Source organism: Schistocerca gregaria, chromosome 9 (genome assembly GCF_023897955.1).
Source record: "Schistocerca gregaria isolate iqSchGreg1 chromosome 9, iqSchGreg1.2, whole genome shotgun sequence".
NCBI lineage: Eukaryota > Metazoa > Arthropoda > Insecta > Orthoptera > Acrididae > Schistocerca > Schistocerca gregaria.
In genome coordinates, this window is record NC_064928.1 from 176,281,319 (window position 1) to 176,299,705 (window position 18,387).

An 18,387-nucleotide genomic window follows, 5' to 3' on the forward strand; every position below is an offset into this window, starting at 1 on the left:
CGATACACTCAGCTTGCTCGATACACTCAGCTTGCTCGATACACTCAGCTTGCTCGATACACTCAGCTTGCTCGATACACTCAGCTTGCTCGATACACTCAGCTTGCTCGATACACTCAGCTTGCTCGATACACTCAGCTTGCTCGATACACTCAGCTTGCTCGATACACTCAGCTTGCTCGATACACTCAGCTTGCTCGATACACTCAGCTTGCTCGATACACTCAGCTTGCTCGATACACTCAGCTTGCTCGATACACTCAGCTTGCTCGATACACTCAGCTTGCTCGATACACTCAGCTTGCTCGATACACTCAGCTTGCTCGATACACTCAGCTTGCTCGATACACTCAGCTTGCTCGATACACTCAGCTTGCTCGATACACTCAGCTTGCTCGATACACTCAGCTTGCTCGATACACTCAGCTTGCTCGATACACTCAGCTTGCTCGATACACTCAGCTTGCTCGATACACTCAGCTTGCTCGATACACTCAGCTTGCTCGATACACTCAGCTTGCTCGATACACTCAGCTTGCTCGATACACTCAGCTTGCTCGATACACTCAGCTTGCTCGATACACTCAGCTTGCTCGATACACTCAGCTTGCTCGATACACTCAGCTTGCTCGATACACTCAGCTTGCTCGATACACTCAGCTTGCTCGATACACTCAGCTTGCTCGATACACTCAGCTTGCTCGATACACTCAGCTTGCTCGATACACTCAGCTTGCTCGATACACTCAGCTTGCTCGATACACTCAGATTGCTCGCTATTGACAACAGTGACACCCAGTTTACTACTTTCCCTCAGGCTATCATGTATTTTTTATCGGTTCTGTCTGAATTCTGTTTTTGTGGCACTGTAAAATAACAATTGATGAAGAATTGGCCACTATGCACTTCCCACATTGGTTGCACATGGTGTGGAAGAGTGGCACGATGGCACTGTGCCGAGCTGTTCTCGCAGTTAGTTCAACTGCTTCACTGTAGTTTTGCGTGTGAGGGCTGCTGCATTAACCTTTGTTTTATGTTGTTCATTTTGGCGATTGCATATTTAAGGCTTTTTCACTATTGCGAATGTATTTTTGCAGAAAAGAAGGAAATGGGGGAGCAGGAAGAATAAAGTACAATTAGGAAGACAAAACAGTGTTCAATCACTAATTGTGATTTTTATTTCAACACATTTCGAGCCCTTTGGGCCCCCCTTCTGTGCTCGATCATTTCACATCAATTTTGAATTCAGGTTAAACATAGTAGGAATATTACAATGTGACATTGTTGTCATTATGGCTGTCCTCGATCCAAAGACTAGTTTGATGCTGCTCTGCTTGCTACTATATCCTGTACAAACCCCATCATCTCCGAGTAACTACTGCAACCCACATCCTTCTAAATATACTGACTGTATTTCTCTTTTGCTCTCCTGCTACAATTTTTACCATCACACTTCCTTCCCATGCGAAACTGGTGATCGCTTGAAGTCATAAAATGTCTCCTATCAACCAATCTTTTCTATTAGACAAGTTATACCATAGATTTCTTTTCTTCCTGATTCTGTCTGTACCTCCTCATTAGTTACATGATCTACCCATCTGATCTCCAGCCCTCCTCTGTAGCACCACATTTCAGAAGCTTCTATTCTCTATTTGTCTAAACAGTTTATTGTCTGTGTGCCACTTCCATACAGTGCTACACTCCAAACACACACCTTGAGAAAAGACTTCCTGACACTTAAATCCTCTTCAAAAATGCTTTTCTTGCCGTTACCAGTCTACATTTTATATCCTCTCCACCCTGGCCATTATCAGTTATTTTTCTGCCCAAACAGCAAAACTCATCTACTACTTTGTGTCTCGTTTCCTAATCTCTTTCTCATGGCATCAAATGATTTCATTCAACTGCATTACATTATCCTTGTTTTGCTTTTAATGATGATCATCTTATATCCTCCTTTCAGGACACTTGACTGTTCGCTTCAACTACTCTTCCAAGTCTTTTGCTGTCCCTGACAGAATTGCAATGTCACTGGCTAACATCAAAATTTTTAATACTACTTCCTGGACTTCAATTCCTACTGTTGTAATAAAGCCACAATTTTTTCATATTCTGCCCCTAAAAATTATGTTACAACTGCTGAAAACAGTAATTAATTCACTATTTGTCTTAGTTCTATAAACATTATAGCTTTATTACAGTAAAGCACATCACCTTGTAGTATACCTGCATATGTACATCACCTTGTAATATTCCTACTTATGTTTAACAGGATATCTTCTGATCTTGTGAACTGATAGTGGTCTTAAATGAATCCCTAATAAAAATTGCAATTACTGACTCTCAACTGTTGTGATTTTCTTATATGAAAGTAATGGAGTCACACTGATGACACTGACAACAATGAACAAAATTAAATCATAATTACATTATTACTCTCCAAATATATGCGAACAAACTCAAAAATTTTGTTGTTGTTGTTGTTCCCCCTGTGTATGTCCTGGTAAAATTAAACTTTGAAACTGCAGAGTGTTGCTAACAGAATTGGAGGACAATGGCACCGACTGTCACACAGCCGCCCTGCCCTCAGGTTCGTGGGTGGCCGTGCTGACGGCATCGAGCGTCGCTGGGGTGGTGGTGCCAGTGATCGTGGTGGTCGGCCTGCTGCTTGCCGTTGTGGGCTTCCTGGTGTACCGCCACAGGCGGCTGCAGCACAGCTTCGTGTCATTTGCAAACAGCCACTATGACACACGCTCGGGCTCGGCAACTTTCTCGGGAGCAGACGGACTCGGTAAGTTTGCGCTTCACTTTTTATAAGAGGTACTGTTGCTTTGCCCTGGTACACTACAAAGATTTTTGTTCTTTCATACAAGTCTTACCTGGAGACCTTACGTAGGCTGACCAGGTGTCCCGGTTTTTAATCGAGAAACAAAATGCTTGCAGTATTATTTCACATTCAATTACATTTTTTGGAAAAGCAAGTTTCCTAGAAGCAGAATATTATAGAAATATATATTTTTTCTTTATATAGACTGAATGCATATTCTTCAACTAGTTTAATGCTTAGAGAAACAGTGAGAGATATGTTGAAAAGGGAAGCCCCCCCTCTCCCCTGCCTCTAACTTTCATACATTCCACTTTAGAGCAATCAAGAAAAGTAAATGACAAGTTTTAAGCAATGTTGCTCATCTTCAGAATGTATGTCGTAGCTACAGAGTAACCTGTCTTAGTGGAAGTATCAGTTCACTATCAATATTTGATGGAACAGGCAGAAAAATGGTGTAGTATAATGATCGCTACCAGTCATACGGTGTTATTCTACATGCTGTAAAGAAGTAGTCATGGAGTTCATCCCCATCCATTATGGATAAGATACACAGACATAAAATGAAGGTATTTTGTACAAGGATTATGTTGAAAGTAGCGAGCAACAATTTTTAAATTTCTTGATATTTACTTTTTGGAGAAACAAAGTACATCATCATAATCTACAGGCTTTTCTCTCACTTTTCATCATTGTCTCCATTTCTTTGCACACATTTTTCCTGCCTCTCTGCAAGTTTGAAAATACCCTTACGATAGAACTCCATTCCAACCTCTCGAGGATACTTGGCCACCATCTTGTAGTGTTATTGTTCTGTCACAACACTTGTCCAAAAATCACCACCTCCATGTTGAAATCTCTGAAGTTGTTGTCATTGTTCAATAAATGTGGGACCCAGCAAGCATAAACATTTTGGTAACCTAAGCTTTGAATCATTTCGTGCACTGTGTCCTACTGCAAGTTTATTATGATTTCATTCACTGTGACTTGCCTGTCTTCCCTAATGAACTCGCCAACTCCTTCCTTGTTGCATTACATGGATGCAGTTCGCGGCTGACTGGTGCGTGGCTTATCTTGGATACTTGTTTTTCCACCTTTGGAATGCTTTACCCAGTTCCTTACACTGCTAGCTAACATCTGTGCTGGTGTCTTCTTAGGCATGTTGAAGTCTGAAATAAATCTGAGCAGCAGATTTCCCCCCTTTGATAAAGAATTCAATTACTGTGTACTGTTGAAATTAAAAACTGATGTCCACCATTTTGGAAGTACTGCCAGCGCTCATGTGATAGACGCTAATTATGTCACGGTGTAGCAACATACAGTGGAAAGTCTGCAGATTACGATCCTGCAGCTGTTTTTGTTACATTGTTGAAATTTGAATTTACAATGGGTTGCTTGTGACTTTCAGTATGACACTCATTGAACTAAGGATGGCAGATAACTCCTTGTGATAAACATGTCCATTTATGATAAATCACTAAATGTCATCTTTGAAACTGGGAAATTCTGTGTGGAATAACAATGAGGCATATTCCAGAACTAATTTTAACTGATGGCTGGCCTAAATGAAGTTTCTACCGACTCCTTAGGAAACTACTGCAGTGTTGGTTTGGTTCAGCAGTCATTTGCCAGTCAGTGAGAGCAAATCGCAATGACTGAGACAACTGTAGATCCTGCCAGTTGTGAAATGCACGGTGTGATTAGTTGTTTGCTGGCAAAAGGATCTTAAGCTGCCCCACATTGTTTTGGGCACCAAGACATGGATATTGTACACCAAAGCAGAATCGAAACGGCAATCAATACAGTGGCACCATCCCAGTTCACTGAAACCAAAAAAGTTTAAGCACTCTCCATTCTTGAATAAAAAAATGATGGCTACTGTTTTTTGGGACAAAAAAGATATCCTTTTCATTGATTTCATGGATCATGGACCAACAATTATAGTTAACATATACTATGAAATGCAATCCAAAGTCAGCACTGCAGGAAGCTGTTGTCTGGCATAATCCTCCTTCACTACCATGCATGTCCTCACTTCGCTTCCAAAACTGAGAATAAGACTCAAGATTTACTTCTGGAGCTTTTTGATCACCCTCCGTACAATTCCTGCGCCAAGTGACTATTTTTCCTTCTTGAATTTGAAATAGTGGCTGGGTGAACAGCAATGTAAAGATGACGATGAATTCAACATGTGGTTCAATTCTCAGATGGCAGACTTCTATGCAAAGGGGTTTACAAAATTGGTGCAATGTTACACATAGTGTAGAGATGTGAGCAGTGAGGAAAAGTAAGGTAGATATGTAGTAAAATATTACTGTCCATAAAAACCTTTTGTCATGATCGTATGGATCTTATAATTAAAGTTTTCCATGTGGCATTTAAGTATGCGATAGTAATAATGATGGAAGCAGAAGAAATGGATTAAAATTTGCGACAGAGCAGGGACTGGAACCCAGGTCGTCTTGCTTATTAGGCAGAAATGCAAACCATCACACCACCGCAGCACCGAGGTCAACATTTCTGCACGAACTTCCCAAGTCGAATGCTCTCCCCAATACAAACTTCAATTCGTATCTTCAGCTGAAGATTCCCATTACATCCAATGCTAGGGTACTATTCCAATGCCAGAGAGCCCTGACAATGGTGAGAATGTAGGGAGAAAATAAGCTGAAGATACAAAATGAAGTTGGTTTTGGGGAGGGCACTCGACTTGGGTTATTCATGCAGCAATGTTGACCATAGTACTGTGGTGGTGTAATGGTTAGCATTTCTGCCTAGTAAGCAAGAAGACCTGGGTTTGAGTCCCGGCCGTGGCACACATTTGATTCATTTCTTCTGCTTGTATCGTATCACTTTCGTCATGAGCTTTTTTTTTTTGTATATATACCGTATTTACTAGAATCTAAGCCACACTTGAATCTAAGCCGCACCTGAAAAATGAGACTTGAAATCAAGGGGAAAAAAAAATTCCCGAATCTAACCTGCACCTGAAATTTGAGACTCGAAATTCAAGGGGGGAGAAAAGTTTTCGGCCACACCAAATCGAAGCAAAGTTGGTCCATTGTAATATGAGACACAATTTAGGTCAAATGAATGACAATAGAGCTACAGTAGTTTGGTTCGAGTTGTAAGCTTATCAGTTAAACTTTATGAGGTAGCCATTGCTATGTGCCACGTGCTCCGTCCATACTTATACTGGTACCCTTCCTTTTTTTAAAAAAAAATCTGATAAGGGCCTTTCTCTTTGTTATAGGTGTTTGTCACTCTAAGCTGAAAATGCATTACTGTTCTGTGTCATTCATTGTTTGTCGCCTTCTGATAATGTGTGTTTACGACCTGTCGCCGCTCACGGCATGGCTTGCTTTTGTGCACGCTACCGCTGCTTACAATTAAAAAACAAAAGAGATGAATAGTCTCGCGAAACAGTGGCAAGAGACTGCTATTTGTTGTTACTTACACTGCTGCTTTCTTCGATTACGATCAACAAGAACCAAATGACAGATTGCGTGTGATAGATGATGTTCTGAGCGAGAGTTCAGCGAAAATTTTTCTCCGTTTGAAAATCTTTGCAGACGCCTGTTTAGTACATTAAATTCTGCACAGAAATTAGTCATCTTACATTTAAAAATCTAGTCAATTCCCTTGCTTCATTTCTAGCTGTACCACTATTAGGCATAAGGATAATACGAATATAAACATGACGTGTTATATATATTCTTCCGCGTTTGTTGTTGTCTCACTCTAGTTTCGTAGTTTATTAGCCCTAATAAACTATGAAACTAAACTGAGCCAACAGCAGATTTAAATGAGATAGCAGCAAACACAAAAGAATACATGGCAAAATGTTTATATTCGTATTATTCTTATGGTGAAGAGAATACTGCATGTGATTCACAATACATAAAAGTTCCTATTAGCAAACCATTTCTTCTCAGAGGTACGAAAAAATTCAGAACGTAGAGTTGGCCATGTTGACAAACATCCCAAACAGTCTTGCCAGTCGTGTTTTCGTAGTACATTGAAATGCTGCTACATTCGAAGATGAACAATACGGAATTCGTATTTACTTCGTTGGATAATGTATGAAAAGTGGTCGAAAGTCGGTGCGGAGAAAAAAAAGCTAATCTTCCACCTTTCTTTTTAAATTTATTTACGGACGCAGAGGCTTTGGCGCCAGTATTTATCTTTGTGCCTGCAAAGCATGCCTGGGAAGCGCTACATATATTCGACGGCAGAACTTAGTTGTGGTAGCATCTACCAACATTTGTCCGAACTTCCGCTTACTTTGCACTCGATTCTAAGCTGCAGGCGGTTTTTTGGATTACAAAAACAGGAAAAAAAGTGCGGCTTAGATTCGAGTAAATATGGTAACCGAACGGTCACTAGTTTTGGAATACACTTTGTACAATATTAATAGATTGCTACTCATCCCATTGGAGATATTGAGTGGCAGATGTGGTCATTTAAAGTAGACTATGCACACACATTTGGGATTGTGTGGGGGAGTGGTGTGTTGGGCTGTCAGGTGCAGTACCAGGCGGCTGCACTGGGAGAGATGGTGGATGGAGAGAACCAGAGAAGGGGGGTGAGAACTGTGCAGGTGGATGCATGTGGAGACAGGAATTATGGGAGTAAAGGACACATTACAGGCACCTGTGCAGCTCAGAAAAGTTGGTGTCAGTAGGAAGGATCCCGATGGCAAATCACATAAAGAACGTAATCTGACAGGTTAAATGTCCTACAGTCTATTTTTAAATTTTACTCATTTGGCACTCAGTACCTCTACAGTGTGATGAGTAGTGATCTATCCTAATTTGCAATGTCAACTTTAGAATATTTTTTGTACTTGTGGTTGCCCTATTTAATTCTGATGCAAGAAGAAGGGAGCCTTTGTGGTAGTTGTAGCATTTGCACCATTAGAGATGGCTATTTGGAAATTGGTTTTATTATTTCTGATAGTGTATAGCCTTAAATATCATACGGTGTATCCAAACAGTATTGGTGCTAGAATTACATTCACAAGCTCTAAATGTTCTTTTGTTGATTGTTAAGAAATCGGAGGCATATTTTTGTGACAGCAGTGCAAAGTGAGAATTTTGTGATATGTGTTAAACTTCTCTGTTGTACATACCGTCATTTAAGAGGAGTAATTAATTTTTTTTCTCCTCTTCCAAAAAACTATTCTAGTTGGTGCTCTCATTGGTAAGCAAACTATTAAATTGAAATGTATTGCATTGTAGTGAATGGCTATTCACATCTGTAAAATTGTGATGTCAGTAGATCTATGTTTCTTTCTACCACAGCTTTCTTGTTTCTGTGGCATGTATGTAGATGTTTGTCATTTAGACACTTTCATACATATTATTACAAAATTTTACTGGACATTTGATTCATATGAAACAAAAAAATAGCACATCACTTGAGAAGAACTTTAAATATTATTATTATTATTATTATTATTATTATTATTATTATTATATTACTTGAAAATACAGCTCTTCGGTTGCAGAGGTTGAAAATTTTTTACCTGTTCAACCAAAGAGCTGTATTTTCAAGTAATATTATAAATTTCGTCTACGGTTGCTGCATTATCGACCATGTTCAAAATTTTGTTGTTGTTGTTATTATTATTATTATTATTATTATTATTATTATTTTATGCACTGCATCAAAACTGTAGGTGCTGATGATGTATATGTGAAGCAGAATGCAGTTTGATTAGTTTTGTCAGAAAGTGCATCCTCTTATTACTTAAGTATCCTTTATGACCTTGGCAGCAACTGGGATACCTGCTAAAAAGATTAGTGATATGTGTAAGTAGCAGAAAATTAAATTTTTAAACACTGAACAAATACATGAAGCCCTGTTACATAATTGCTGGCACACTTCAGGAGACAGCAAGACTCAAGTGTCTCTTGGTGGGCAAAAAAAAAAAAAAAAAAAAAAAAAAAAAAAAAAAAAAAAAAAAGAGGATGGGTTATGTGCACTAGAGGTTTCGTCCTCTTTTTTTCCCCTTTCCATTCTTTCCAGTAAAATGTTCAAACACACAATATTTTCTCAGTATAATGGTATATCAATGAAGCTTTGGGAATACAGCCATAACTAATTCCTTTCATAACACCTTGACTAAGAAATATTCACCCATCTTCTGAGTAAAAGACTAACATTATAGTCAGTATGTCGCCCTCACAAAACTGTGAATCTTGTCCAGAAGCAAGTGGCCACAGACTCTTTTAACAGCTGAACAGATATCCTGACTCTCTATCTGCCAGCATGGTCCAGGCCTTGGTCATAAACTTTCTTTGTGCTGCTACTGTTACATAAAGGATCCAGGTCAGTCAGTGAAAAACTGATTGGACAAATTTATGGTTTACATTTCAAGGTTCTTTTGCTTTTCTTTACTCTGTGAGGAATTTGGTAGATGATTCACCTTGGGACTAAAACTGAATGGATGCTTGAGGTGGCTACAACTAGGCAGGCTGAAAAGTTTGATCAACTTATCAAGTCCTTGTAGTAGGGAAAAATTATGTGACAATATCTATGTTATTTTCTGATTAATAGAGAATTAAACAATGCTACATAGTCAGTGGCAGGTAAAGACACTGTTTAACAATTTCTATGGACTTGACAGACAAAATAAAACAGTAAAAGATTAGGAATGTGAATTCTAACCTGAGAAGAAGCTGTTTCTTTGCAGTAGAGGGAGCCACAGTGCAAAAGCTTCACATTGTTAACTTGATTGTTCTCCCGGCTGCTGAAGACAATGAGATCTTTTTTAAATGTGGTCTGTAACGTATTGTTGAGCTACACAGTTTGGTATAAAATTCCATAGGTTGCGAGATAGATTAGCTTCCAAGAACCAGGTGGTTGGAAAAACTCCTTTATTTTTAAATACAACCTCCTTTTGCAAGGAAGTTGTCAAAAGGCAGAGCCTGGGGTGCACTTCTGTGGAAATTACATGGGCTGCCAACAGTGTGCAAGAAAGATCTTCTACACATCGTTAAGCTGCCACCAATCTGAAGATTGCTTTGAAAACAATGTTACATAGTTCTGATTCCATATAGTTTGACTCAGGATTTCTCACTTATGTTTGTTTATACAAACACTACCAGAGTTGAAAGAAATGATGAGAGAGAGAAATCTAAAAACTGACCACTGATCAAACCCGAGCCTTATGGTTCTTTGGTCTGGTATTTTATCACTTTATCACTTTACCACTTAGCCACTGAGACAGAATGTGGGTCTCAGATATTTAGTGTTGTGAAATGTTTCACTTCACAATTGAAACATCTTTTGCAGAGTACTTGTCACATTTGGAAACCATCTGAATTTGTTAAAATACTAAAAGTTCATGGAATTCAACTACTTTTGATGACATATACATCTGTGATGAATTTTTTCTCTGCTCCATCCATATTTATTATTGCCAAATAATATTACAAATAGATTCTTGCATTTAGAGAATTTTTGGAAGACATTGGAATGAAACTGTGTGCCACGACTCTGAGACATCAAAAAGCTGTAGCAGTTCTTGGCCGATCATAATTTCATTTGTGGAAACATCTGAGTGATCCTGTATGTAGAAAGGGATGAATTTCTTCATTTGGGGGCATGTAATTTAACAGAACCTCATAAAAATTACAGATCCATATCTGCCAGTGGATATTTATCATAATCTTTTACAGATGTGTGTTGTCTTGAAGAAGATTGTGCACACACCACACTTCATAGCTCTCAAGGGCGTGTACACACGGCACACTTCATACAGGACATATATGCTCTGGGAAACGCAGGAAAAACCCGGGAATTTTTTTATCTTGGAGAAAACCGGGAAAAACCCAGGAATTTTTCATTGTTTTAATTTCAGTGAATTTGACTGGTAAGAATTAATAGTCTAACAAAGAATTTTACTGTACCCTGCTACTGCAGAAACAAGAGATTAAAACCAAACTAAAACTTAAGTTACAAATGAAATGCTCCATTTACAACAACAAAACACAGTGCACACACAAGCGCCTGCCAAAACCAAAATGTGTCAAAGGCTTTAATATGAAGACTATGGAATACTTCCGATGAGCATGAAGTCATAAATGTTAACATTCAGTTCGTTTTGAGCAGTCGCCAGTGGGCACTGTGCAGTTGTGTTGCGTATGAGCAATACTCTCCACTCCTGACTACTTAGTGTGGCTACAGTGGTAGGAAGAAGCAGTCGTGATACCCAGGAAAAATTCTCCGGCTTGTCCAAGTTGCCAGATTCATGTATGCCCAGAGCAGTCAGGGTTGTAGTGGGGAGAGGGATAGTGACTCGTGTTTGGGTTTAGTGATTTTGCTGCTTCCTCTTCATTTACAGTTCACACATCAAATGAAAACAAAATGGATTTGTGTGGCCGGGAGCTATCAAATTAAAATATGTTCACATAATTAGAGAAGGCTAAGAGATGCTGTCAGTTTCAGTTTTCTGATTTTATTTCATTTTCATCTTTTTGGTAGTCAACAACATTGGAGTTATTTTTGTCAGTTTGCTAAATAAATGTGGCTCATCTTTTCCGCAGATGCAGTCAATTTATAAGAAATGAAGTGTTTAATTCCACACTGTTGGCTAGTTTCAACTGTTCACTGAATTTCATGTGCACATTTTCATCATCTGGCATTTACGGCATTATGCCACAATAAAGAACCAAACATGATACAATGCAGTACTGGTACTCAAAGAAAATTTGCATCCCAAAAGTGCACTGGAAAGCTTAATATCACATTGGAACCTACCTACTTGTGAATTTTGACATATGAATGTGTAATCCAAATTATGCATTTTAGTATGGTTTACAAAATTACTATGCTCTCGAAGTATCCTCTGATGTCCTGTTCTTTTATGACATCATGTAAGATCTCTTAATGCTATATATGTATGAACATGTGAGCTTCCTGCGTCACCATAGCTGCCGATGAGCAGTCGTACCTGTTTTCTGGCAGTTCCATGAAGAAATACTGAACTTTGCTGCCTCTGTAGCCATCCATAATTGTGAAAATGTTTTCTGTGCAGGATTTTGTGCACAAACTGACCTCAGTTAGGTCTCATAAATGTTTGTTGCAATTCATGTCGGGCTATCTGCGTGGTCAGATCATTCACTCTAATTGTCCAGAAACTTCTTCAAACCAACTGCAAACAATTGTGGCCCAGTGACATGGCATATTGTCATCCATCATTGCTTGGGTACATGAAGTCAATGAATAGCTGCAAATGGTCTCCAAGCAGCCAAATATAACAATTTCCAGTCAATGATCAGTTCAGTTGGATGAGAGGACTCGTCCATTCCATGTAAACACAGCTCTCACAATTATGAAGCAGTCGCCACCTTGCACAGTGCCTTGTTGACAACTTGGATCTGAGGCTTCATGGGATGTGCACTGCTCTCGAACATTACCCTTAGCTGTTACAAGTGAAATCGGATCTCATCTAACCAGGCCACAGTTTTAATGTCATCTAGGGTCCAACTGATATGGTCACGAGCACAGGAGAGGCGCTGCAGATGATATCGAGCTGTTAGCAAAGGCACTCGTGTTGGTCGTTTGCTGCCGTAGCCCATTACTGCCAGATTTCACCGCACTCTCCTACTGTGTATATTTGATGTAAGTCTTACATTTATGTCTGCAGTTATTTCACCCAGTGTTGCCTGACATTAGCAGTGACGCCTCTGTGCAAATGCCTCTGCTTTCGGTCATTAAGTGAGTCATCGGCCACTGTGTCATCTGTGGGGAGAGGTAATGCCTGAAATTTGATGTTCTTGACACTGTGGATCTTGGAATATTGAATTCCCTAGTGATTTCCAAAACGGACTGCCCCAAGTGTCTAAAGTCTGTCAATTTACGTCGTCCGACCATAGCCACTTTAGAAACCTTTTCGCATGATTCACCTGAGTACAAATAAGAGCTCTGCCAGTGCACTGCCCTTTTGTATGTTGCGTATGTGACACTACTGCCATCTGTATATGTGCATATCGCTGTCCCGTGACTTTTGTCACCTCGGTGCTTTCATTACACAGCTCCGAAAGACAACTTACAAAAAGCTATGTGTACATTGATGACCAGAATTGTTTACCAACTGTTGTGCTGTAGAGGGTGTGCAAGTGATGTACATCTCATGTTAGTGTGCTTTAAAGTGTAACACTGAGGTTTTGTTCCCATTTTGTGCACAATATTTCACTGACCGACCCAGCCATCTTCTTCAGGCACTGCGAGTTGTGCTGGTATGCATGGGTGTTTGATGTTTGGACTTTAACTTGACTGTGTGCCCAAAACCGAAAACTGAAAAAAAAAAACTCGGCAAAACACTTGAAGGGAGAGAGGGGGGGGGGGGGGGGAGGAGGAGGAGGAGAGAGAGAGAGAGAGAGAGAGAGAGAGAGAGAGAGAGAGAGAGAGATATTGTTACCTGAGTGTCTTCTCTTCAGCTCTCAGTATTAATGACCACAAGCACATTATATTGGTCTGTAGGTTTTTGTGGAAGATGCACTAGCTACATGTATCTGAATTATTGAGAGAACAGCAAAATTAGTTAGGGTCACAGCCCCAAAATTTTATTGGTCAGAGCAGTCTGAATGATCTTCAGTCACTGTAAATGACATAATAATATATGATAATTGTTTGTAAATGTATGGCACTGATGTAGACCAAAGCAACAAATTAATATTTGTACCAGTGCTGGGATTCAAACCCGGGTCTCCTGCTTACTGGGCTCTACTGATACCACAGCTGCACGGATGACCTGTATACATCTCAGTCACCAATACAAATTCCAACTCGTGCCTCAACCCATTGTTGTTGCGCCATTATTGCCAAGGGTCTTCGATATTGGAATAGCAACTCAGCAATACTGGAAATGAGCTTAATGCCCCCTGTATGTCAGATGTAGGTGATATATTAATCATATATAGGCAAGACTCAGTCACATCTCAGGAATACCAACTATGTAAGATTACTATGCTTGTAAAATGATTGTATAAGTCAACCTAATCTACATTTCCCATCTTTAAAAATTTGTTCACTGCATGTTCTAAACTCACTAGTAGCATGCACTCATGCTCCAACACCTGTGTTAGCAGTTGTTGACTAGGCATGACTTGACTGAATAGAAAGATGTTTGATTAAGAGATTCTGACGATCTGTAAAAGTAGTTCATTGTTTTTGTGTGTTCGAATGTAATGGTAGATAACTGTTATGACTATTAATAAAGATAATTGCTGCAATTAATGTTGATGGTTACCATTAATTCATGTCATGTGTTTTGTTAGTGTCACTACAAAAAATAAAAAGGCCACTCTGGGTCTCTGTTAGTAATCCTCAGTGTATGGTGATGTGTTATTACGTTGTACTTTGTGCACAGTTATTGCTGTTGTTAACTGCTAATTGTGGACTGAAGACTAAAATATTATTTTTTATAGTTCTTCTTGAAACAAGAATGAACTGAATTTATTAAAGTATTTAACTTGAAGTTTTATTAAAATTGGATTAAATGTTTGTGCAGTGTTTTTTGGCCAGTACTTCATTATAGATAACAGCAGGAGTCCATATTTCCTTGGAATGTGCCTGAGGTTAATTCATCATCTGTCAATGACTCTCCAACTAAGACAAAATGCTGTATCGTCCTTACCAAGAAGGCCTCAGTATAGTCAAAAATTTCTTGAACCTCCACATGTTCATACTTTCACTAATAAGTGTTGATACTGAGTCAGGTGCATTTCAGGAATTTAGTTGATCCATGACTTTCAGGACATTATGTGAGAATAACCTGATATGGGTTTCATATGACCGATATTTTCGAAATCTGCTCATGTTGGTGTAGAGATTCTGATAGTGATACTGTGCTGTCTTAGATCAGAATATGTTTGAAAATTTTTACAACAGGTGGATGTCAAAGATCACTTTTGCTTCCCTTCTTCTATAGAGGTGTGACCTGTGTTTCTTCCTATAATGGGCACCGGTTCTGTTTCCCTCAAGCTATCTACAATGTTTCATCAAAGGCAGTTATAGAAATAGTATCAAGTCCACAAGTAAAAGCTCATAACCTTGTTTTCATGTACTGTCTTCAATACATGGCAGAGTTGCGACACCCCTCTCCTCCCTGTACATTTTAGAGGCTGTTTACCTGGGGCTCTTAAGAACTGATGCATTTTGTATAATTCAATTGGGGGGGGGGGGGGGGGGGTGAATGCTCCTCTCCCTTCTAGCATCAGATATATTACAAGTAAAGGAATGTTGCTACTCATTATATGGCTGGAAAGTAATATGCTTGAATAAAAGAAAAAGGAGGCAGGGAATCAAATTTCTGTCAAATTTATCACAAACGGACCAGGATTACTGTCACACTACTTAATCTATAGACTTTTTTTATGTACACGCTGAAAATAAATTTTACTGTTTTGGTTTCTCAGTTATATACAGGAAATACTTTACGTATGAAATAAAATTAATTAAATACAACAAATTGTAATATTCCACTGCACAAGAAAGGTAGAAATGTTACCCTGTTTCTCGATTCCACTTGCAATAGTGCAAACTGTTATTGATTATAAAAATTGTTCTTTCCAGATGAGGATGATTCTCCCGCAATAAGAGGATTTTCAGATGATGAGCCCCTCGTGATTGCCTGAATTGGTGACAGCAGTCAGAAAGTTGCAGAATCATCATTAGATTTCTGTCTGAAAGAATGTTTTAAATGTAATAATATACAAAATGTCTATAAATGTTGTAAATGCATATGCGACTGAAATATGCTCTTATTAACTTTGTACTGCGCTGGAGGGAAGAGTTTTATGCTAAATGACAATGCAGTTATGTTGTCTGGGAATGTCAGGTGCAAATATCTTTTTAATTAGTACATAATGTCTGTTTTCTTTCTGGTTCCTCTTTATACTTTCTGTGATTTTGTATACAAAATGAGACTACATATTGTTTTACAATTGAAGGTGGGAGGGCGGAGGGCAGATGTTGTTGAGATGGTCAGTGTGTGTGGGAACCCACTGTTTGTTGCTATTATACAGTGATGAATGTTTCTGTTTACTTGTAAGAAAAATTTAGCTTTTTAGTTGTGTGAGCAAATGCTTTGCATGTGGAAGACTGTTGTCCAGAATTTTGCCCATTCTTGATTAACCCTAGTAACTGATACAGTATTGACTTTCTAATTGTAAGTGATCTTCAGTATACCTTTTTTTATTTTGAGAACATACTATTGTGTGTGTGTGTGTGTGTGTGTGTGTGTGTGTGTGTGTGTGTGTGTGTGTGTTTCTTTTGGAGACAGAATGTACTTCTGTGGGCTTACTGCCTGCTTTGATGCTGAAGACGAGAGTGTGTATCAAGACAGATTCATATTACTGTTGTGTGATGCTATTTCTAGAGCCAGTGCAGTCACAAGTTTTTAATTTTTTTTGTCATCCAATTGCAATGCTGTTAATGTATGTTGTGTAAGTAGTCCAGCAACTGGCTTTGTAAGGGAGCCACTTCTAAGTGTTTGCAAGTGTTTATATAATCTGCACTACAGCCAAGTATCAGATTCCTAAATTTGCTGTGTGTCTACATTTCTTATTCCCAAAATGCTTTGTGCTGAAATCTAAAACTTGATGTATTGTGGCATTACAGTTCCACTAAAAAAAATGAAAGGGTTGTGACTTCACTTACATTGATCTTATGTTATAACCAAAGAAACTCTGTCAGTTGTCTTGATGTTTGACACTTTCACTTTTGTTTTAAGTTTGTAGATTTGTAAATATTTCACCCAGAAGACTTACATTTGTTGTGTTAAAATGTATGAAAATCAATAAAACATACAAATTGGAATGCTGTGTTGTTTGCAATAAATTTAATAGCTTTAGTAAACCACCAGTCTTAGCTGCTGTATTGGAGACAAGAAACGCTCATCGCTGCAGCAGATGGAACAGTTTGAAAAGTTGTGTGGCTGTTTCCAGGCCTCGTGTCGGCTGTTAACATGGAAGCCCTTCACAGTGCAGCTAATATGTATACTATCAGCACATTTGATCTCATGTCTCACACACAGGCCACTCCATCTCTAGAGCTCATGAAGAAGGCACTGGGATTTTCACATGGCAGCATGCTAATGGTTTACTGTGAGTACCTCAGTCTGGTGAAAATGGCAGACACCAGAGCCAACTGTGGTAGACAACATGCAGTAGATGATAAAGGCTGCTAACAACTGTCACCAATCACAACACTTGTAACAGAAAACGTGGCATTTGGTGATTAAAAAAAAATCGATTGAAGTATGCAATACTGAAAAGCAACACTACATGGATGAACTAATATTTACACAGTCAGTAGATAATGATAGCACAGAAGAACAAAACAAAATCCCCCTTCATTCAATCAAAATCATGTTCAAAAACTGCCTGAGATGTACTCATTATAGTGCATGCAAAAATAACCAATAATAAACTCATTTCACAAACTATCCAGAAAAATTTATAAGCCACAGCTTCCTGTGTTATTTGTGTTACTGCCACAAAATTTAATGAAGTATTGCAGTAAACTTTTGTCACATATTTCAAGATTCCAATAATTACGAGCTCCATGTAATTAGTATTGTTCGGCAAATTTATATGTTAATTAATAGGTGCGTGAAAAATTAAAAATAACATAACAAAACATTCACAGTTATGTTAATCAGCACTACATTTTTTTTCTTTAGCAGTAATAATCGCAAGAAAGGGAAAGCTCAATTGTTAACAATAATTTTCGTGCACGATCTTGTTATTACTTCACATTTGTGAATATGCCAACAACACTTAATATTCAAACATTAATTCTAGTTCAGATGTACTACTTTCGAAAAATAAGTTGGGGTACTCAAAGGTGTATGCATGCTAAGTTCCTCGCCATCAAGAACAACGAAGGATCATTGTGCAGAATTGCTTGCTCATTATGAGGCTGATCAGGACACTTTTTTGTCGAACATCGTCACAGGCAATGTAATGCATGTTCATCATTCGCACTGGAAACAAAATGGCAATCCACAGAATGGCTCTGCACCACCTCTCCTCTGAAGGAAAAAGTTCAAAGCCTCACCCCTCAGCCGGTAAAGTAATGACGACAGCCTTCTGTGACTCTGAATAGGTATATTGTCCTCCTCCATGGTGCAACAATCAACTTCGAAGCTTATTGTGCTACCCTCAGGAAATTGAAGAAACGGCTTCAATGTATTAACCACCACAAACATGCAAACAAACTTCTTCTCCATGACAAGTTCTCAAACAAGTCTGCATATCTGAGAGTACCTCACAGAACTTCATTGGAAAGTTCTCCCTCATCCACATTCAGCCGGATCTCTCACATTTCGAATTCCATTTGTTTGGCCCAATGAAAAGTGCACTGCATGGGAAGCATTACATGGGTTATTGAAGCAATAAGACATTGGCTCCGAAGATGACCTGTAGATTGGTACCATGAGGGCATACAGGCCTTCCCAGTAAGCTGGCATTAAGACTGTCATGCTGAATGGAGATTGTGTTGAGAAATGGAGTTTTGTACCTAAAAGAGTGGGGAGTAATGTGATGTAT

The 18,387-nt window shown here is 38.8% G+C and overlaps 1 protein-coding gene across 1 annotated transcript in view; it reads left to right on the forward strand.

Annotated features, from left to right (window-relative positions):
- LOC126291582 (sortilin-related receptor-like) overlaps positions 1 to 16,654 on the forward strand; it is a 177,820-nt gene extending 161,166 nt beyond the window's left edge. The window contains 2 exon segments of the mRNA XM_049985115.1: positions 2,591 to 2,791; positions 15,410 to 16,654. Coding sequence (XP_049841072.1) covers positions 2,591 to 2,791; positions 15,410 to 15,471 — 263 coding nt within the window. The 3' untranslated portion in view covers positions 15,472 to 16,654.
- The last annotated feature ends 1,733 nt before the right edge of the window (positions 16,655 to 18,387 follow it).